General features: G+C 34.0%; 2 protein-coding genes across 3 annotated transcripts in view; one reads left to right on the top strand and one right to left on the bottom strand.

Moving 5' to 3' along the window:
* The window catches only part of itpka (inositol-trisphosphate 3-kinase A), a 48,132-nt gene extending 43,613 nt beyond the window's left edge, over positions 1 to 4,519 (bottom strand). Inside the window, exon 1 of one of the 2 annotated variants that reach the window (XR_012392642.1) lies at positions 3,733 to 4,490. Coding sequence is in view for 1 of the 2 variants with exons in the window: in NM_001326476.1 (NP_001313405.1) it covers positions 3,733 to 4,182 (450 nt within the window). In the remaining variant the exon portion in view is untranslated. 2 annotated transcript variants of the gene reach the window in all.
* Positions 4,520 to 6,577: 2,058 nt separating this feature from the next.
* ivd (isovaleryl-CoA dehydrogenase) lies at positions 6,578 to 21,140 on the top strand. The gene is given in 12 exon segments (NM_201491.1): positions 6,578 to 6,870; positions 9,879 to 9,968; positions 11,786 to 11,837; positions 11,974 to 12,143; positions 13,349 to 13,442; positions 15,057 to 15,187; positions 15,362 to 15,458; positions 15,544 to 15,637; positions 15,715 to 15,796; positions 17,685 to 17,789; positions 17,924 to 17,996; positions 20,320 to 21,140. Coding segments are annotated over 12 exon segments (1,257 nt in total). The 5' UTR covers positions 6,578 to 6,735; the 3' UTR covers positions 20,454 to 21,140.
* The last annotated feature ends 1,560 nt before the right edge of the window (positions 21,141 to 22,700 follow it).

Genomic DNA, 22,700 nt, shown 5'->3' with positions numbered 1-22,700 from the left:
GTCGGTATACTATTAAAACACAGAATCTGTCTGTTTTTTTTACAGTCGGTATACTATTAAAACACAGAATCTGTCTGTTTTTTTACAGTCGGTATACTATTAAAACACAGAATCTGTCTGTTTTTTTACAGTAGGTATACTATTAAAACACAAAATATTTCCGCTTTTTTACTGTTGGTATACCCTTAAAAACACAGAAAATAACCGTTTTTTTATATAGAAAACCCTTAAATTACTATAAAATGGTTCGTTATTTTACAGTAGTTAAACCGTCAAAAAACGGATATTTTTTAGTTTTTTTAATGTGGACACACTGTCAATAAACAGAAGTTTTCCGTTTTTAATTTACGGTAAAATATTTGTGTAATGAGCTGCCAGTACATTTTACCGTTTTTTTACGGAATTTTTTTTAGAGTGTATGCTACGTACAGATGCTTTAAGCTCTATTTTTATGCTACTGTAATTTCAGTTCAACATATATTTTAAATTAAGAAGAAACACTAAATATTCTGAAAAATAGTGTTTTTAAATGGTTTTTGAGCACAAGGAAGAACATTTCTGAGATGCGTGCTGCCAGATTTCATCCATGACCTTAAATCTAAAATATAATGGTAAGCTTGACAAACAGCTTTCGAGAATTTGATGGGGGTTTTTTCCATTCAAACTGACAGGAGCTTTACATGCACGACTGCCAGAGAGACATTCCAAAGATGGTCACCTAGTGAAACGTCCTAAAGGGACTTGCGTCATTATCTTTAACATCTATGCTTGCTGAGTTGGAGACCCAGGTTAAGCTGATTTATTTACATCTGTTAGCACTTTATTTTGATGGTTCCCTATAGACATTCTGATGACTAAGAGTACTAAGAGTATAATTTTGCAAGACTTTAACAGTGACTAAAGTATCAGAGCAGAATTTCTGCTTGATAATTTTAACTTTATTTTGTTAACTTTATCTTTATTTGACATATTTTACTGAGTGTAAGTAACGTCAACTTATTATATTGGCATACCCTAACCACAACAGCCTACTAATACTAAATAATGAAAGTTAGTTGACGTGTATTTACAGTACTTACAGTCAACATCTTAAAATGGACCATTAAAATAGTATTACCAAGCTTTTTTAAGCATATCAGTCACATTCAGAAAGCATCAACACTGTTTTGTAACAACTATTTTCCAAACAATTTGCAAATGTCACCACTAATGAAATTAACAACAAGCAAGTATGCACAAGAGAGAAAAAAAGATTTGGCACATAGCAGTTAAGCCTGTTGAGCTTGTTATTTCACCACTCAGAGTGCTGCCAGCTTATTAAAGCTGCACGCCTCTGATATTTGTTCAACTCAAACTACATCGAAGATACTTAGCGCAAACAAAATATAAACAATTCCGATAAAAATTCTGAACAGCCTACTTTGTAAACAACGAGGGGGGAAAAAAACATATTGATCTGCTGTGCATGAATATTTTCACTACCCACTACTGTAAATACTACACCAGAAAGAATGTACAAAAGCTTCCTGATCCAAATCTAGCTGCCGATGTCATGTGTCATGTCACATCATACAGCGGTTTTGACAACATGATGAACAGACATGATTTTGTTATTAGAACAATTATCTGAAACACCCACACAAATACCATCATGATGAACCCGCATGAGTCTTTACAACAAACAAATGGAACATATCATGCGTGAATGCTGAAGTTATTTGGAAATGTGCCGATTTCAATCAATTGTTTTTAATGCCTACTGTATGTAGAAATGAAAGCTCTCAACATACAGAGACAGGTATCAAAAGACTAATTTGGTGACTCAAGAACAGACTAAAAAAAGAGTTTCATAACTTTACAACAAAACAGTTCCTCATTGCTGGTCTCATGACTGGTTTCGAATAGTCTTATTTTAAGAAGAGTTTGTAATAATAATTAATAATAATAATAATAATAATAATAATAATAATAAGCTATTTTAATACACCGGAAAGTCTATATTTACCATATAAGTTATGAATCACAACAAACACTGAACATTATTTCTATATTTTTAAATATATATTTAATATTCAGGACAGGGAATAAAAAATGCTATAACTTTATGGTTATGAGTACTATGTCCACTTAAACCAATGTGTGTTGCTCTAGATGTGGTTTTGCATTTAGGTTTCACACCTATTTTAATTAGGTCAAAGGCCTAGTTATATTTGTTTTTTTATTATTTTGAGTCAAAATTACGCAATATACTCTACATATTAATATAAAACAATATATTAAATATGCAGCATGGTAAAATTAAAGGACCTTTTGAATATTATCTGTTTCTCTATATTTATAGTGAAATTTAATTTTCTTACAGTAAAACATGACATTTATTCCTAAATTTAAATAATGTTAATATTATTGTCATTTACAAAGTGGTTTTTACATAGAATAATAAAAAGCTACTATGTTTTCAGACACATGTCAATGTTTTAAATTAAGAAGAGGTAAGAAAGCAATATTTGGTGCAATAGCATTGATTTATAAACCCAATAAATGAAAAGGCTTGGTAATCTTAAAAAAGCATTATAAAAATTTAAATAACACTGTCATTTACAAAAAGGGTTTCTACACAAAATAATAAAAAATGTACCATGTTTTTAGACACATGCCAATGTTTTAAATTCAGAAGAGGTAAGAAATTTTGAAAGATTGATTTAAATCAAAATAAATGAAAAGGCTTGGTAATCTAAAAAAACACATTATAAATAAAAGAAAAACATTTAAATTTGGGTGAAATGTTATCGGACCTTTTTAGGGAAAAATAAATATTAACATTTTAACCACACATTCTTAATTATTCTGATAAATCTGGAGAATTGGGAATTTTAAGACAATTATTAAGAAACTTATATTTTCTAGATGCTGTTTTGTGTTTTGAGAATTATTTTAATTAGGTCAAAGTCATATATAAATAAAAATACATATTCAAAATCACAGAAACTCATATAATACAGTATAATTTGTATATCATAAATAATAAATGGTTGGCTATAGCACAACACTTATATTTTGTTGTTTCATTAATTTTTTGTTTCTAAAATGTTTGAAAAAACATGAAAAATTCTATAAGGTTTGATTATAACAACTAATAACATTACCCACAACTAGGTTATGTTATAAGTTTATAATAACATCGTTATAGATTATTTAAAAGATTTTTCAGTAGAAGATAGGAGTTGGAAATTAACAACATTGTTTGCAGCTAAAAAAAGTGATCAACTTTAAAAAATAAATCCATGCAGTGTTTCTGCAGCATTGCAATAGAAGACCCATTTTTGATTGCCCACATAGCATAAACCTTAAATAACTCAGTGAACAGTTTGTAAAAGAACAGAGTAGTAATCCCTCCACCTCCTCAAATAAAGGACATTTTCTTACAATAACTAAAATGTTCCAAAAAGACACTTTCACAGTTCCACAAGAACTAGGACAGTCTGGTTCCCCAAATAACCAGTGAAAAACAAATCTCATTTGAATACACTAAAGCACAAGTCTTGTGGAACCACCAGAGCCTTGAACCACTATGTTTTTTTTAACAGTGTTGCAATACTGACAAACATTCACAGGAGAAACCATCTCAGGTTTCCCTTCATACAAGACCAAACCTGCAGCCAAATATCCGAGCTGCTACCTCTCTAAACTCATTGTTGTTGTTTTTCTGCTTGTAGCATGTGAATCACTCACCTCTGCTGAGTCCACCGAGTCCCCCAAATGCTCCAGAGTCACGATGCCTTTGCTCTTGGTCTCGTTGTCGCTGAGCAAATCATCCTCAGACTCGTCAAACGCCGTGGAGGAGCCATTAGAGGAGATGGAGGAGTTGGAGAGTTTGCGTCGCAGTCGTCCGTTCACCTCCTCCTCCAGGTCCTCCTCGGTGATCTCCCGCGAGTCCCCGTCCGACGTGATGGTCACCTGCGGCACCGTGCACCCTCTCCCCGGGTGACTGTCCGAGAGAACGCCTGCTTGCCCGCTGTACTGTTCCGCCATCTGTGCTTGATCATCACAAATCTGTGTGGATGAAAAGTTTCCTGCGCGTCCTCCTCCTCCTCTTCCTCCTCCTCTCCCTGATCCGTCGCAAACCGGAGACGACCGGGAGCACACCGCCTCTCTCAGAGACCTCCGCCTCTGTTTGGGCATCGAGAAAAAGAGAGTGAGAGAGCGAGCGAGAGTAAGTGAGAGAGAGGTGACAGGAGCCTTGTTTATCCCACCCACTGTCACTCGCTGCGATAGTGAATGAGTAGGGGGCCCCTAAAGTAAACCCCCAGCGTTGATGTTGCGTCGATTCAGTCCAGTGACTTTATTTCCAGTTGGCTACTATGTAACAAACGATCTCCATCCAGATAAGTTGCTCAGTGCTCAGTGCGAGCCCGTAGACGCGCGTTCACGGCGGGGGCCCCTGCCTGTAAACAGCGCGTGAGCTCCGTCAACACACATCTTCCGCATTTGAAACGTTTCGCCACTCTTCCTGACTTTTAATTTGTTTGAATTTCGCTTGACTGCTCATTTCCTTATTCAGTGTAGTCTTCGAGCACGCTGCTGTTTGTTGATATCGGGTTTAAACCTTCACTTTGTTTACGAAAGTTGTCATATGGTTCCGCGAAGAGCCCTTGACGAATGTTTTAGTGCGTAAGATGTTATTTAAGTTGAAAAGAGCTTCATAAGAGTTTCATATTAATATGTTCTTCATTCCAAGAATAGTTTTTTCTTTTTCTTTTTAGAGCTGCTGAATGACGTGAAGCAAACATTGTTGTGAAAAACGCCATTTTAGAGCATGCAGTGGTTTCGATCAAAGTGACAGTACATGTGCATTGTGGTATTAGCATCGGCGGACTTAGTGATTTGGGGGCTTTAAGCAATTCCAGATATGGGGCCGTAGCATTGAAACTCAAAACACCGAGTTGTACCGTAGATATTTGTTTTCTTTCTAGATTTTATTTTATTATATATTTTTTTTGGTAAATAAACTGAATCTTAATATATATATATATATATATATATATATATATATATATATATATATATATATATATATATATATATATATATATATATATTTTTTTTTTTTTTTTTTTAAGTGGAACCTTCTTCATGCAAAAACTAAATACAATATTTAGATTAGTAATAATAAGATTAGATTTTAATATTTGCATGTGCAGTAAGGTAGGAACGTTCCACTTTTCATGATGATAATAAATTAGCATTTTAAAAGCAAGCATATTTTCATATTTCTTTGTTCAACATTTTTTTAATATAAAAAATTCTAAACTCATTACCTTATTTATAAAATTGTAATAACCTTCAGTTTAAATGCACATCTGTGAATAAACACTTTGTGGTAAAATAGTATGATAAACACTTTGACAAAAATGTACTGAATACTTTGGTTGCATCAAAAAGTGGTTATTATAATCACCACATGACAAGCTGATTCAGCAAAACTTTGTGTTTAAAATGTCACTAAAATGCAGTATTTGAACCTCATAATTTAATAGAAAACAAGTTGAATAACTGCAAAAAGGTTTACTTTTTGGGAAAGGTCGAAAGGCCCACTCCTCAATGACAAAGGTCCAGAATTTGTCCAATACTTTAGCTCAATTGTCCTATTTTGACTGCTAATAAATTGTGAAAATAACCCAGTGAAGATGGTTTTGACTGTCGCTTCAGTGTGACTGAAACAATATGCTAGTTTTTAATTTAAAACTTTAACAGATTCCTATTTTTAAATGATAGGCCTATATAATGTAATAAATTTGTATTTAAAAATCTTTAGAAAATGTTTTTGGTACATCAAAATGCTTGGTTATGATGACCATTCAACCAGCTAGTCCAGCAAAAAAAGGTGCTTAAAATATGACTCTAAAATGCAACCAATTAAAACGTCTTAATTAACGCCCTTTGTATCCTTTGATTTGGTTCACCAGAGGGAAAATGATTGGGATGGCTATTAATGTAACCTTTTGTTTGTTTGTTTGTTTGTTTGTTTGTTTGTTTTATTGTTGAGCTACAAAAAAAAAAACAGCCTGAAATTAAATATTTCAATTAAATGTTGTAAATGAATCAAATTTTATTTTTTTACACACTGTCACTTAAAGAATAAAGCAAAAGACAGCAGCATTCAAATCAAGGCAAAAGCAGTTCAGCATAGTGTATTCGGCACTGAACTCCATTGTTTGGATTTTTAAAATGCTTTTTATGGTTTTAATGTAATAAGTTCGTTAGAAATAATATACATTTTCAAAAACAAATGAGAATGCATTAGTAAATACAGTTGAAGTAATATATTTTATTTATTTTATTTATAAATATTAAATTAGGAAATTACCCATGGCAACTTTAATGTATTACAGTTTGCTATATTTACTTTCGGCCCACAGCACTCAATTAAATGATTTTGTAACCTACAGTTGAAAAATAACAGTTTTATTGTAGAAACGAGTGCTTTTCTGCGGTCATATATCGTTTGAATGTAGTTTGTACTTCCTCGCAGTAGGTGCCAGTAAAGCTCTAGCAGCGGCAATGAATCACGTCGCCTACAGAAGAGAAGAAGAGCGGAATTCCTTCTGTTTACTGTGGTGATGCTCCCAGTGCTGTACTCTTCACCTGCCGCACTCTTGTACCTGTTGCATAATTCACCTTTCTCCAGTTGTACTCTGTCTTCACCCTGAAGTCACTGTAACTAAATTCCCTAAAATGTTTGCTGTCAGAAGAGCGCTGCGTGTTTGTCAGGGAGTCGTGAAGGTCAGTGCTGGTGTTTCCCGTCGCGGATGCGCTGGAGCGGTTCCAGTGGACGACATTGTGAACGGACTGACTGAGGAGCAGATCCAGGTATCCCACAAACTGAAAACACAACCAAAACACCTGAAATGTCGCTGTTCTGTGCTCTGTTGACGTGCCTTGCGTATGAGCTTAAAGACGGGCAGTTATCAGTTTAATGCTGTAAATGTGAGTTAAAGCTTGACATTAAAAAGGTGACGTTAACATCCAGACTTGATATTGACACTTCGTTTGATGATTAATTGTTTATGCGATGTTGTTATGCAAGTAATGACATGTGCTTCCTCTGCTGCTTGTGACAAACGAACAGCTGGGTGGGTGTAATTGGACGGCGCGTTTTGATTGGAGGGAATCATTAAAAGTTTAAGAACTACAAACTTGAGGACATATGACATTTACCACATTGTTTAGCGTTTGGTCACCGTTATTCTCAGTGTTTTCCACAATATAAATATATATACATATATATATATATATATATATATATATATATATATATATATATATATATGTGTGTGTGTGTGTGTGTGTGTGTGTGTGTGTGTGTGTGTGTGTGTGTATTTTTATTTAGCAAATATGCAGTGTTCAATTAACACGTGTGTCACAAAACAATTATTTTTTAATCACATTTAATACGTGCTGTTATTCTGAACATAAGTAATAGTCATTAAAGTTATCTCTTCAGCATGTCAGAATGATTTCTGAAGTCTCCATAGTTGCTGCAGAAAATTCTGCTTAACTATCGAAGGAATACATTTGATTTTAAAATAGATTGCACTATAAAACAGTTATTTTAAATTGTAGTAATATTTCTCAAGAATTAGATTTTTTTAAATATTTTTTTTTTACCAAATAAATGCGGTTAAAAACTGGCAAGGCAAGTTTATTTATATAGCACATTTCATACACAGTGGCAATCCAAAGTGCTTTACATAAACAGAAATGAAAGAGACAAGAATAAGAAAATAAAAACAAAATATAGAAACCGATTAAAATATGTTAAAACAGGTTATAAAAGAATGAAAAAGAAAAGAGTAGTGCGATCTGACGGCCCAGTGCGCATTCAGTAAAGGCACAGCTAAATAGATGTGTTTTCAGTCTTGATTTGAATGTGTCTAATTTTGGAGCACATCTGATCCTTTCTGGACGCTGATTCCAGAAACGAGGGGGCATAATAGCTGAGGGTGGATTCACCCTACTTTGAGTGAACTCTTGGAATTTCTAGTTTAAATGATCTTAATGATCTAAGGCAGGGGGTCACCAATCCTGGTCCTGGAGGGCCGGTGTCCCTGCAGGGTTTAGCTCCATCTTGCCTCAACACACCTGCCTGGATGATTCAAGAATACCTAGTAAGACCTTGATTAGCTTGTTCAGGTCTGTTTGATTAGGGTTGGAGCTAAAATATGCTGGACACCGGCCCTCCAGGAACAAGTTTGGTGACCACTGATCTAAGGGATCTGTTAGGTTTGTATTAAGTGAGCATATCTGTAATGTATTGAGGTCCTAGGCCATTTAGTGATTTATAGACAAGTAATAAAACTTAAGGTCGAGTCGGAATTTGACTGGGAGCCAGTGTAAAGACCTGTGCACAGGTGTGACGTGCTCTGAGTGTCTGGTTCTGGTCAGAATCCTGGCAGCAGCGTTCTGGATGAGCTGTAACTGTTTCACGGTGTTTTTTTGAAGGCCAGTGAGGAGTCCATTACAGTAATCCACCCTGCTGCTGATAAAAGCATGAGCAAGTCCTCACTGGAAACAGAGCATCTAATTCTTGCAATGTTTTTGAGATGGTAGTATGCAGATTTAGTTACTAGATTTAGTTAACAAAAGAATCCTCTTCAAAAAAACTTAAAATTTCTGACCCTAAATGTTTGAAAGTTTCTATTAGTTTAAATATGATTTTAATTAAAGTTAATTGAGTTTTTTAATCTTTATTTGTACTAACTGCATTCGCTTGCCTTTAATTATTAAATACATTTTATTTGTTTTAATAAATCAATAAATTATGTTGCAGACATTAGGATGCTGTTAGACAGAATTATTAAAAAATTTTTTTTTTAAAGTTTTATAGTGGTTGTTTTGTTTTAGTGCTTTTTTCACTTATGCAATATTTTGATTTAATGTGCAGCCTTAATTTATGACTGTGGTGATCAGCAGCAAAATGTCATTAATATCATCACCACACCATGATGATACTACCTCTCTACAGCAGTGGTTCCCAAAGTGGGGGACGTAAGGGGGTTGCTTGGTGATTTCCAAGTCAAACAAAATTTTATCCAACTATTAGAATTACCATATTTTATTCATAACCCACAGAAGATAAAACATAGTTGTTTTTAATAGTAAAAAAAAACAACCACATGCAAATGAAAAGCCATCAGCCTTTAAATAAATTTTCATATGATTGGTGTGTTTACATTAGATTAACAGCACAGCAATAGCGTCAGCTGCTGCAGATTGATTTTAAAGCACCAGGTTAAACTTTCTGACGCCTTGATGACAATCAAATACATTAAAATAAATACAGGCCACAACTGAGCATTGAGAATGATCACTGAGTGGCGGCCTCCAAAATAAAACCAGGAATAAACTTGTGCTGAAAACATGGTGTGCACTAGTTTCTTTAGTTGAGGTTTATATTTACTTAATAAATGACTATAAAACTGAAATAGTTGTTAGACTGTTACACTTTTTTTGTGTTGTCAATATGCTTGTGTTTATATAGGCATATTTTGCATGCACAATGTACACGTTTGTATGTGTTTAACCATCTCTGAGGAATTTAGGGGTCGCGAGTCATTGGCATTGTTAATTTAGGGGTGGCGGGCTGAAAAGATTGGGAACTCCTGCTCTACAATACTTTTTGTATGGGATACACTGATAAATGTGTGCATTTGGCATCACTGAATTGTTTTTTATTCTTGTTTTGTTGTTTTTTGGAGAAAGTCATAAATTATTAAAGATGTACACTTATAGTTGTAAAAAAAAAAAAAAAAGTCTTGTGGTGGAAATGGGCTTTCATTACCCTTTAGTTTATCATCTATCCTCCCTTTGAACCCCAGCTCAGACAGACAGTCCAGAGATTCTTCCAAGAAAAACTCGCTCCCTACGCCGATGAGATTGACAAGAAAAACGAGTTTCCTCAGATGAGGGTGAGTTTTTGTAAATGACAAAAACCTAATGTTTAAAAAGGGGTTGGACATTAAAACTGAAACACTGGTGAATTTAGTGATGGAGGTTCATTGATTGATGTCCGGGTGCTAACGCAGATTGTATTAAAAAAAACATAAAACCACAGCAGCCCAACTCATTGCAGAATTACATGTGTAACTCTTCTTATTCCCCCACAACTGTTCATTGGGAGCTCTACAGGGTCAGTATACAGTACATGGCTGGACTGCTATAGCCAAACGTCAGTTTCAATGGTGCCGAAAATCTTGGGCTGTGGACATTGTGAAACATGTTTTGTTCTCTGATGAGTCCACCTTCACAGTCTGTCCACCATTATTATTATTATTATTCATTCATTCATTTTCTTGACGGCTTAGTCCCTTTATTAATCCAGGGTCGCCACAGCGGAATGAACCGCCAACTTATCCAGCAAGTTTTTTACGCAGCGGATGCCCTTCCAGCCGCAACCCATCTCTGGGAAACATCCACACACACACACACACACACATACATACATACACTACGGACAATTTAGCCTACGCAAATTCACCTATACCGCATGTCTTTGGACTGTGGGGGAAACCGGAGTACCCAGAGGAAACCCACGCGAACGCAGGGAGAACATGCAAACTCCACACAGAAACGCCAACTAAGCCGAGGATCGACCCAGCGACCTTCTTGCTGTGAGGCGAACGTGCTACCCACTGCACCACTGCATCGCCATCGCCAGTACCCAGAGGAAACCCACGCGAACGCAGGGAGAACATGCAAACTCCACACAGAAACGCCAACTAAGCCGAGGATCGACCCAGCGACCTTCTTGCTGTGAGGCGAACGTGCTACTCACTGCACCACTGCATCGCCATTATTATTATTATTATTATTATTATTATTATTATTGTTATTACTATTATTATTATTATTATTATTATTATTATTTTCTTTATTTAGCCAGGAAATCACATTGAGACAGTACTGTCTCTTCTTTCAGTGAGACCTGGTCAAGACAGCAGGCAACACATAAAGTTTCACACAAAAATCACAAAAAACAATACCACAAAATGATAAAATTACTTACTTTTCTGAGTAGCAGCTGCATGCATATATAGATGATCAATTATAGATAAAAATGTACTCTACTAATTTTCTTACGGGACTTTTCTGAGAGAGTTACAGTGTAGAGAATCCCCAAGTCCCAAAGAAGCTTACCACCCTGACCATTGCATGCCCATAGTGAAGCATGGGGGTGGATCAGTGATGGTTTGGGCTTCAATATCATGACATTGCCTCAGCCCAATACTTGTGCTAGATGAGCGTGTCACTGTCAAGGACTACCGAACCATTCTGGAGGACCATGTGCACCCTATGGTTCAAACATTGTATCCTGAAGGCTGTGCCGTGTTTCATGTTTATAATGCACAAATACACACAAAAAGATTGAAGACAGAGTGTTTTAATGAACATGAAAGTGAAGTTACACATCTCTCATGGCCTGCACAGTCACCAGATGTAAATGTTATTGAGCCACTTTTGGGCTGTTTTGAAACAGCAAGCATCAAGTTCACATTGTGACCTGGGCACTATTCTGTAAGAATGGCTCAAAATCCCTCTGGTCACTGTGCAGGACTGTATCTGTCATTATCAAGACAAATTGATGCTGTATTGGCTGCAAAAGGAGGTCATACACCATACTAATAAATTATTGTGTTTCAGTTTCCATGTCCAGCCCCTGTCTGTATTAATGCTTTGAGCAATGAATCATAACAAATATGAAAATTTTCTTCTTTTTTTAAACTAGGAGTTTTGGAAGGAGATGGGTGACCTTGGGCTGCTTGGAGTTACTGCACCAGGTTGGATCATATACGCTGTTTCATAAAACATAACTATTGTTGATGACTTAACAGTTGCTGAAACACTATTGAAAATAGTCTGATAGGATTCTTTGTGCAAATCTAAAGTTTGTGTTCTTTTTCCCATTGTGTGCAGTGGAGTTCGGGGGAACAGGACTGGGCTACCTTGATCATGTGATTATTATGGAGGAGATCTCCCGTGTATCTGCCGCTATTGGACTCAGCTATGGAGCGCATTCCAACTTATGTGTAAATCAGATGGTTCGACATGGAAACCAGAAGCAGAAAGAGAAGTACATGCCTAAGGTGTGACCAAGTATTTTAATGTTTACATGCAAGTGTCTGTGTTGCAGGTAAAGTCATCATGGAAACAGAGCTAGACTGCAATATTTATCATAAAGGATAAATCTTTGAACATTAGTATTATTATGTTTATTCCCTTATAATAATTATACCTGCCCTCATAATATTTTATGAAAATAAATCTCATGCATACATTTTATTTATTCTCTAATGTTTTTTTTTTTTTTCTGGATGAAGGCAAGGCAAACATTCAGTTACATGAGATCCACCAATAGCAAACCACAGCTTTTTAATGAATCTGATTAACCTTTTAAACTAATAGCAGTGTTATTTATTTATTTATTTATTTATTTATTTATTTGTGTACATTGATTATTAATATTTTAATAAGTAGGTTGGTACCATAACTTTCATGTATGGTTATAACAACTGACATTATGTAATTTGCTCAGTTACGATATTTTAATTGCAAAGATGACAAACAAATATATAAAACAAATACATAACAATATAACTTGTCTGTACTGTAACTGAATTTGTCACTAAATGTTAATGATGCTGTCATAAAATTATTTGACAGTATAAGCACTTTTACTGAGAAAATTTAAGGACAAATTCAGTTTTTTCCATTGGAAAAAGTGATCAAAAATATTAATGATGCAATTAAAATGGGCTCATGATAATTATGTTTATGACAGATTTATGACAAGCTATGTTGTCTTGGATAAGTCAAGTTGCCAATGCCTTAACAAAGACATTGGCAGGTTTTGATGCATTTGTTTTTTGCCAAGTCATTATAACAAAGACATCTCAAACAATGTCATCTTTGCATTTCAAATGACATCTGAGCAAAAGACACTTAGCGGTTGACATAAGTATGCACAAAATCTCCTTAATATTCATGAGGCATGTCGCGTTACCATTATAAAGGTATTATGACAGTCTTATTTATTTATGTATTTGTGCAGTTAAATTAAATCAGCTACAAATTAATCAGTTACAACATTAATTAAACAACATTTATTAAACATTATATGCACATGCCTGCATTCTACATTTTGTCTTATATATATTAAAGAAAGAAAAGATGTGTGGTGCTTTTGTTTATAGTGACTTTAGCTTTCTTAAAAAGACACATGACCTAATGCATACTAACTAAGAATTTTAGGCTCAGTGTTTTATCAGTAATGTCTATGTTTGTACTTTAGCTGTTGACTGGTGAACATGTGGGTGCTCTGGCCATGAGTGAGTCTAATTCTGGCTCTGATGTAGTGTCTATGAAACTGACAGCAAAAAAACAAGGTGACTGGCCTTCTGTTATAATTCTGTGTTCTACTCTGTTCCTTACTATTATATTGCCATGCACATGTTGTAACTGGTTATGCATGTTATGTGCATTTGTTATGTCATATGCAGTACCATTTAAAAGTTTTAGATTATATTTTTATATTATTTATATTATGTTTATATTACCTACAATAGCAAATAAATATAAACACGTATGCACGTATAAATGTAAATTAATGTATATATAAATATAAAATAATACCTATATTCAGAAATTGACAGTAAATACATTTATAATGTTACAAAGCATTTCTATTCCAAATAATTGCAATTTTTTACTTTATGTATAGCAAAAAGTAATTTCTTTAACCGTTTTTTTTTCATGTGTATGCAGTACTGTCTGCATGAATGTCTAATATCAAATGCATACAGTAGATTTGTAGATTTACATACAATTTGTTTTACAATTGTACCAACATACAAATGTTAAGTCTGTTACTTTTGCATGTAATAAACAATAACAAATAAATGATATTCATATTCATCAATATTTTTTACCAAATTAATTAAAAGTAAAAACTAAAACCATTTTACTTGATTTATGATAAATTAGTTATGAGTTTAAAAATGCACTACTATTAATTTTATTATCGTTTATATAATATAGCAGGTTTGTTATGCTTGGGTTTAACATTCTAGCATTGTATGTAGACTGTGAATGTACACTACCTGACAAAAGTCCCAGTTGCAAGAGCAACAAATAATAATTTGACTTCTGGTTGATCATTTGAGAAAGTGGCAAAAGCTGGATTTATCAGAGGAATCATCTGTTGAACTGCATCCCAATCATCACAAATACTGCAAAAGACCTATCTGAGCCCAAATGGACACAGAAATCAGTGACGTTTGGTGCAGGAAAAATGATAGTTTGTGGTTGCATTCATTACATTACAAACCACAGAGGAGGACAAATTCTCCAGCAGGATAGCGCTCTTTCTCATACTTCTACCTCCACATCAAAGTTCCAGAAAGCAAAGAAGGTCAAAGTGCTCCAGGATTGGACAGCCCAATCACCAGATATGAACATTATTAAGCCTGTCTGGGGTAAGAACCCAAAGACCCTTGATGAACTCTGGGAGACCTGCAAGGACTCTTTCTTTGTCATTCCAGATGACTTTATTATTAAGTTATTTGAGTCATTGCAGAGATGTATGGATGCAGTCCTCCAAGCTCATGGGAGTCATACACAGTATTAATTCTTTTTCCACTGCACCAGGACTTTATATTCTATACTGTACATTAATCCTGTTATGTGACAAGACTTTTGCCTAAGCAAAGTCAGACCTTACTGTCCTATTAAAATAATTAAAAATCAAGGCATGATCAGGTTATATTTTGTTGAAATAAGCATAACCTTGAGGCCATTACCTTTCATATAAGCTACTTCTGATACCAAATGATCAATTAGAAGTCAAGTTATTATTCGTAATTGCTAAAACTTGATTAAACGACAAGACTTATGTCAGGTAATGTATTGACATATTAGGTTTTTTTTTTTTTTGCCTCTGCATTGGTGTCAACACATATTTGCTTATCTTACAGCCTTGATTTCTTTCTTTCTTTTTTAAGGGGATCACTATGTGTTAAACGGTAACAAATTCTGGATTACGAATGGATCAGATGCAGATGTTCTGATCGTGTATGCTAAGACAGACCCAGAAGCAGTAGCTCGTGGCATCACTGCTTTCATTGTTGAGAAGGTCAGAGAGGAAAATCACTTCCCAGTGGATGATTTATTAGGATATACTGTATCTAAAACCATATTGCAAAAATCTGATGAATCTGATAAACCATTTCAGCTTTAATCTATTGTTCAGTAAGGAAGTATTTTCAATAGATAATCATATCAGATTGATTGTGTTTGTGTGGTAAAGGGTATGCCAGGATTCAGCTCAGCGCAGAAGCTGGATAAACTGGGAATGAGAGGATCCAGCACTTGTGAACTCGTCTTTGAAGACTGCAAGATTCCTGGTGTGTTAGTCTTCATGCATATTGGTGAGGCTAAATATGTCTCAGGCTCCAAACTAAATCTGAAAACGTTTTGTTGTGGTTTCAGAGGAAAATGTATTGGGCCCTTTAAATAAAGGAGTCTATGTTTTGATGAGTGGTTTGGACCTGGAAAGACTCGTCCTGGCTTCTGGACCTGTTGGGTAATTTTTGTTGTGTTTATTTCCAGTAGCATTTCCAGTTGTAGTTGTTTGTTTGATGACTTTACACATTCCCTCAGCATCATGCAAGCTGTGCTTGATCATGCAATTCCTTATCTACATGTTCGCGAAGCTTTTGGACAGAAAATTGGCCACTTTCAGGTAAATTGAAGTGTTTCGTTTGTGTTCAACGTGTTTTATGTTCACATGTTAGTATATAAAATTTCTGTTTGCCAACAAATTTAATGTAAAAAAATGTATTAATAGTTTTATTATTTCTTTTATAGCTCTTGAAATAATTGAGACCACTTTAAGTTTCTCTGAATTTGCTAAACTTAGTTTTTTAGTAAAATATTACAATTTGTTTTATTCTGTTAAGCTGCAATAAGATTTCTACAAAATTTCTAATTAAAATATTGTAAATAAGAGCAGTTTGTTGTGATTGAATATCATGGCTATTCCACGAAATAAAGGATTTAAGTTAAAGATAAGTTCATAAGATAAGAAGTTAAAACACTGGTATTGTGTCGTCTTAAAATGAATATAAACATATCTGAAAAAATGGTACCTGTTTTTATTATTTTATGCAAAAACGCTTTAAATTACTACTGTACATCAAATTTGGAAGAAATGTCATCAGTGGATTTCAGAATAAAGCAAATAAGTATACTTGTACTGTACAAACAAGTATGCTACAAAGTATAACAAACCAAAACCATAAAAACAGATCAACTAAAAGCCAAAGACATATTTTAAGAACAGATTTGAAAGCAGATAAGCTAGGAGGAAAACTAATGCTCTTGTGTGGGCTATTTCATATTGTAGGAGCTACCACCAAAACACTTTAAGTGAGAAATAAGAATTTAGCGGCCGCTCTTATCAGATCTTTGGCATCTTGAGGTATTATAGGGGCAGTAAGTTTTTTCAGGTAGCTGGAAGATTCATTATTTAATGATTTCTAAATGAACAGCAATATTTAAAACTTGATTTTATAATGAACGGTAAATCATTTCAGAAAGAAAATACAAGCATATTTTTGCATTGCTTCAGAAATTATGCTCATGTATTTAGGACCACTTTCAAGTGTGAAATTTAAGACATTGATTTATTTTTTAATGACATAATAAAAGATGCTGTGAAGTGACTGCAACTTACAAAAATAAATCTGAGACTATTGGCTAGTAAATCCAAGTAAACAGAGTTTATTACCTAATTAGAGTTTAAAAGAAGCATATATATTCCTTCGCTATTTACCATAGATATATCTTATAACTTTTTTGATAAATGCTTAACCATCTATTCATATCCATAAATTTATTTCAAACTGGGGTCAGTAATATTTTAAAAGAAAGAAATTACCTTTTATTCAACAATTTTACATTAAATTGATTAAAAGACATTACAGAATTTTACATTGTAACATACATTTTCATCAGGATATATTACAACATTTAAATGGTCATCCAATTGGCATTAAAATGGTATTTGTGTGTGTGTGTGTGTGTGTGTGTGTGTGTGTGTGTGTGTGTGTGTGTGTGTGTGTGTGTGTGTGTGTGTGTGTGTGTGTGTGTGTGTGTGTGTGTGTGTGTGTGTGTGTGTGTGTGTGTGTGTGTGTGTGTGTGTGTGTGTGTGTGTGTGTGTGTGTGTAAAGCTGTTTATTTGAATTTTCTATTTTATAAAAAGGAAGAAATGCTTAGAGCAGCACATCAACATTTTTGTATGATTTCTGAAATAGGAAACAGAAGACTGAAGTATTGCTGAAAAATCAGCATTAAATCACAGATTGTTTTACATACAGTGCATTATTATACAAAGCAGTTATTTTAATATATATTTGTAAAATATATTTGTTTACAATTAAGCAGTTAAATTCTTGATTTAATAAATGCTGACTTTGTGAGCACAAGAGATTTCTTTTAAAAATGTTAAAATCTTACCAACAAACTTTCAATAGTAGTATGTTTGAATATATACATATTTTCATCTATGTACATTTCTGAAACCGTACCAACGAACGTTTTATTGCCAACCTTTTTTCCCCCAAAACTAGCTGATGCAAGGAAAAATGGCTGACATGTACACACGCCTTAGTTCCTGTCGACAGTATTTATACAACGTTGCTCGTGCTTGTGACAAAGGCCATTTCAGTGCTAAGGTAAGAGCTCTTTACCCAATGTTTTGTTGTTTGACTGCTCTGTTTTTTTAACGTTTCCAATCATCCTGGAAATGATGCATACAGTCCTTCCTGAGTGTGTGTACTAGCAGTATTGATTTGTCATGTTATTGTAGGACTGTGCTGGGGTAATCCTTTATTGTGCTGAGAATGCAACTCAAGTTGCCTTGGATGGGATTCAATGCCTGGGTGAGTGCCTAATAGTTAAAACAGCAAAAAGTAGAAAAAAAAACCCGCTCCTGATGTGCCTTAGACAGAGATCAGGGGCTATACATTTCCCTGTCTTTATTCCTTTTACCAGAGCAGAAAATTACGGGGTTTTTTGGGGGGAGGGGGGGTTTAAACAGCTAATCAATTGAAACTTTGATTTGCCTGGTATAATTGAAAATTCAATGTGCTGATTAATTGTAAATGCCACATATACTGTACCCTTCACAAATATTAGCACCTTTGGAAAATAAGAGCAAATGGGGCTGTAAAATAACTGATCTTTTGCTAAAACATATAATAAACTGAAGATGCTTGAGATTTTAAATAAAAAGGGGCTGGAGCTCTGGTTTTTTGGATATTTTTGGCCAATTGAAACATGCTCTTGACAATGAATTGGGAGAACTTGGGCACACATCTTGTTTAGGGCTTTTTTTCAGGCAGATTCATAACACATCCAGCTGACTGGAATCATGTCCATTTTTTCAAAAAGGGTGTCTGTTGGGTCTTTAAAAGTCTTACATTTCAAAAAGTAAATTTTAGGCCTTAAAGTCTTACATTCACTGATTTTTTGTTTTGTAGGCATTAACTAATTGTAAACCGCTCTTAATTTTCCCATGTCCATGTAAAGCTACCCAACATGCATCCAGATCCAGTCACTAACGATCTAGAAATCAAAAATCTATTTATAACTCTATTTACAATATGGTTTAATTACCGTCCATATAATAATATTTGTTTAAAAGTTATCTGTGTATTTATTGTCCATATGGTGAGGACACAGACTGTCGTGCATGCATTTAGTTTAACATAGATTTTTTTTTTAAAGATATGTTTTATTGAAACGTGTATTTGTAGTTGTATGTATACAACTAGGGTTTACTTGTTTTGACAATTTATTTAAAACATCTAGCTAAGAAATAACGAATTATAATATAATGTAAAAAAAGCCCTGTATATGTCTGAAATTTCTTCTACAATGGTCTAAAAAAGTATCACAAAATTTTACTTGAAACCTGCAGAAACCCTGATTGAACTCAACAGCGTTTTGCTGTAAAACAAAGCATTTGCATACAAAAAATTTGACCAGCTAAAGAAAACATATTTTTTGCCTGTGGCTTTTGCTTTGATGATTAATCAAAAGCAATTTTCATTCACATTATGTCAGTAAAGAAGGGTCTAAACCCTGGTTGTTGGGGTTTAAATGTGCTTTCAGATGGATCAGCATTTGCCCCACTGAATAATAGTTTACTGACAAGCTACTCAAATTAGTGGTCCAATTGATTTAATTGGATGATAATGACATCAAGATAATGGTTGTATGATAATGACAGCTGTAAGTGCCGCTTTTAGGTTAAGGCTGCACGATACTGAAAAATATGCAATGTTGTTGTTGAGTTTTACGATGAGAATATTTCTTACAATAGAAAATTTTTTATTTTATTAGCAATGTTTTTAAGTCCATTATTTATAAAATTATAATAAAAATATGTATTTAAATATATTAAAGTAAAAAAAAAAATTTAGATCTCAAAATATCTTCTTTAGATCAGACCTTAATTCTAATTCAAACTAAAGACTGTGTCAAGATGCAAATATTTTGTCTTTAAAACACTATGAATGAGGGAAAACCTCAGAAGATATTCTGACTTTGATTGGCTGTTGGCGTTTCCCACCAGGCTGAGTCCGAAATTTCCTACTACTTAGTGGATACTACATTTGAATTTACTACTAGACCGTTAGAAAAGTTCACTCTATACAGTATGAATTGGAGCAGTACGAATGGATCTCGGATGCACTACCCATGTCAGATTCTCTGATGCATACTTCAGAATCTCACTAGAAGTAGTAGCAGGTCATCTGGGTACTTCTCGCATACTGTATAGTATGGAAATATGCTTATTATCTATTTTTAGCTCTCAATTTAGGGTTGCTTCAGCCAATAGCAGAACAGCAACTGCTGAGGAGGCGGAGATAAAGATAGTAAGGCCCCATCGGATTGGTCTAATTAAGATAAACAACCAATGCATAAAATGTAATGTCTTTAGTCACACATATTTGCGTTATTGCATATACAGTACTATTATCACGGTAACGATAATTTTGCCATATAGTGTGCAGCCCTGTTAAAAGTGAACTACACGGTGCATGTGAAAATGCTAAATATAGCAACATATTTTTACTCCAAACTCATTTTATAACTTCTTAGACTGTCTGCTATTGTGTGGTGGGTTTTAAAATGGAGCAATTGAAATCCTGCTCATTCAGTAAACCCCTGTCTGATCTGACTTGTTTCTCTTTGCAGGTGGAAATGGTTACATCAATGACTACCCAATGGGCCGCTTCTTAAGAGACGCTAAACTTTATGAGATTGGTGCAGGAACCAGTGAGATCAGAAGGATTATCATTGGCAGATCTTTCAACGCCATGTTCAAATAAAGAGTCAGGATTGAGGATCTGATCCTGCGCAGACTGTGTGCAGTAGCCAGAAATGTCATTTTATTAGGCTAAACACTCATCTGGCATGCTGATTTTAACACCAATCAGATTCAAGATACAAAACATGTCTAAAATGTGGATGTCAAAATTGTACAAGCAATAGGTAGTATGACATTCAAGAGCAAATGCAGTGGTAAGAGATAAACTATTTAGATCAAGATGTTTTTAAAGGTCTGACTATGAACTGAATTGATCTCCAACAACTAGCTGCAGTTAATTCCCAGTGGAAAAAGCAGTGGTGATGTAAACAGCTGAGACCATTCATTTGTCCTGAAAGCCTTTGTCATGTGACTGGGGGGTGTTTCTGTAGCACATGGTACATGTAATTACCTTGTTTGTTTTCCTTTTCCTAAAAACACGGTCACCCTTTGTGGGCTGTTTTGCATATCACTTCTGACCCCATAACATGATTTTGTTTTGTTTTTTTCATGTGTACAGACAGATCATTTCTTAAAAGAGTTTGTAATTCAAACATTTATTTGTTTTTCATTTTCAAGAAGTTGCACTTTTTTGAAGCAAGCTGTTATGTTGGTCTGTGAAACCTTTGGGTTTTCTGAGCCTTATTAAATCATCGCTCCTTGCATTTGATTGTAATACGATTGTTTAAAATAAATGTAATCTCTCCTTAATCAGTTTGGGATTTGCTGTTGTGTGTCATTGGTGCTGTTTTAGATTTTATCATGAGGATTTAGATTGTATTATTATTTTCAGAAATGCCTTTTTAGTTGTAGTATTATTTACTAATGCCTAATGCATATTTAAAAATGTTATGTTCTTTTGTCATACACACACACACACACACACACACACACACACACACACACACACACACACACACACACACACACACACACACACACACATTTGAGTCAGAATTGTTAGCCCCCTGAATTATTAGCCCCCGTTTACTTTAGGAAAAAATTTCTGTTTAACGGAGAGAAGATTTTCTCAACAAATCTTTAAACATTAAATAGTTTTAGTAACTCATTTCTTATAACTGATTTATTTTATCTCTGCAATGATGACAGTAAATAATATTTGACTGGGTATTTTTCAAGACACTTCTATACAGCTTAAAGTAATATTTTAAAGCTTAACTAGGTTAACTAGGCAGGTTAGGATAATTGGGCAAGTTATTGTGTAATGGTTTATTCTGTAGACTATGGAAAAGAAATGTAGCCTAAAGGGGCTAATAATTTTGACCTTAAAATGTTTTTTAAAAAATTAAAAACTGCTTTTATTCTAGTCTAAATAAAACAAATAAGACTTTCTCCAGAAGAAAAAAATATTATCAGACATACTGTAAAAATGTCCTTGCTCTGTTAAACATCATTTGGGAAATATATAAAAAAGGGCTAATGTTTCTGACTTCAATATATTCAATATATATATTTTTTTATCTTTTTATGTAGTTAAATAATTAAACTTGTATGTGGTTTGTTTTTTAGTTTCTCCCACCTAATATTTTTATTCCGTTACATAAGCTGTTTAAAAAAATAAAATATTTATTAACAGAATGTTTTCTATTATTTAAAGTTTTTAAAAGATGCTCCATTAAATTTGGAATAATGAAATATTCCAATTAATACAGTATATTCACAAAACTGATTTACTGTACATTAGATACCACTTTAAAGTAAGGTCCATTAGTCAACATTGGTTACAGAAATAACTTACATTAAATACTACTAAGTAATAACACATTAACTGGCAATGATCAATACGGTTGTTACAGTGTTTATTTATTTTGCACATGGTAGTTAATATACATGATTGTTTTTATTTGTTGACAGTTTTGTTAAATCATATTTACTAATTGTTATTAAAATGAAAAGTTGTATTAATGTTGGATAAGTAGGGGAATAATAATGCATTTCATTTAAACTTGTGTAATTAATATGAACAAATTGAACCTTGATGTAAAGTAATTACACAGAAAATAATGTATGTGGAGCGACATGGTCGCAAAGTGGTTAGCACATAGGTGAATTCAATTAACTAAATTGGTCAAAGTGTATGATTGTGAATCAGCCTGTATGTTACCCAGTATAGGGTTGCAGCTGGAAAGGTACCTGCTGCGTAAAACATATGCTGGATAAGTTGGTGGTTCATTCCGCTGTGGCGACCATTTATGAATAAAAAGAGTAAGTCGAATAAAACACAAATAAAGTATGTTATTTATCTGAT

This window comes from Danio rerio, chromosome 17 (genome assembly GCF_049306965.1).
Source record: "Danio rerio strain Tuebingen ecotype United States chromosome 17, GRCz12tu, whole genome shotgun sequence".
NCBI classification, from domain to species: domain Eukaryota; kingdom Metazoa; phylum Chordata; class Actinopteri; order Cypriniformes; family Danionidae; genus Danio; species Danio rerio.
This window is presented reverse-complemented; position numbering and strand designations above follow the sequence as displayed.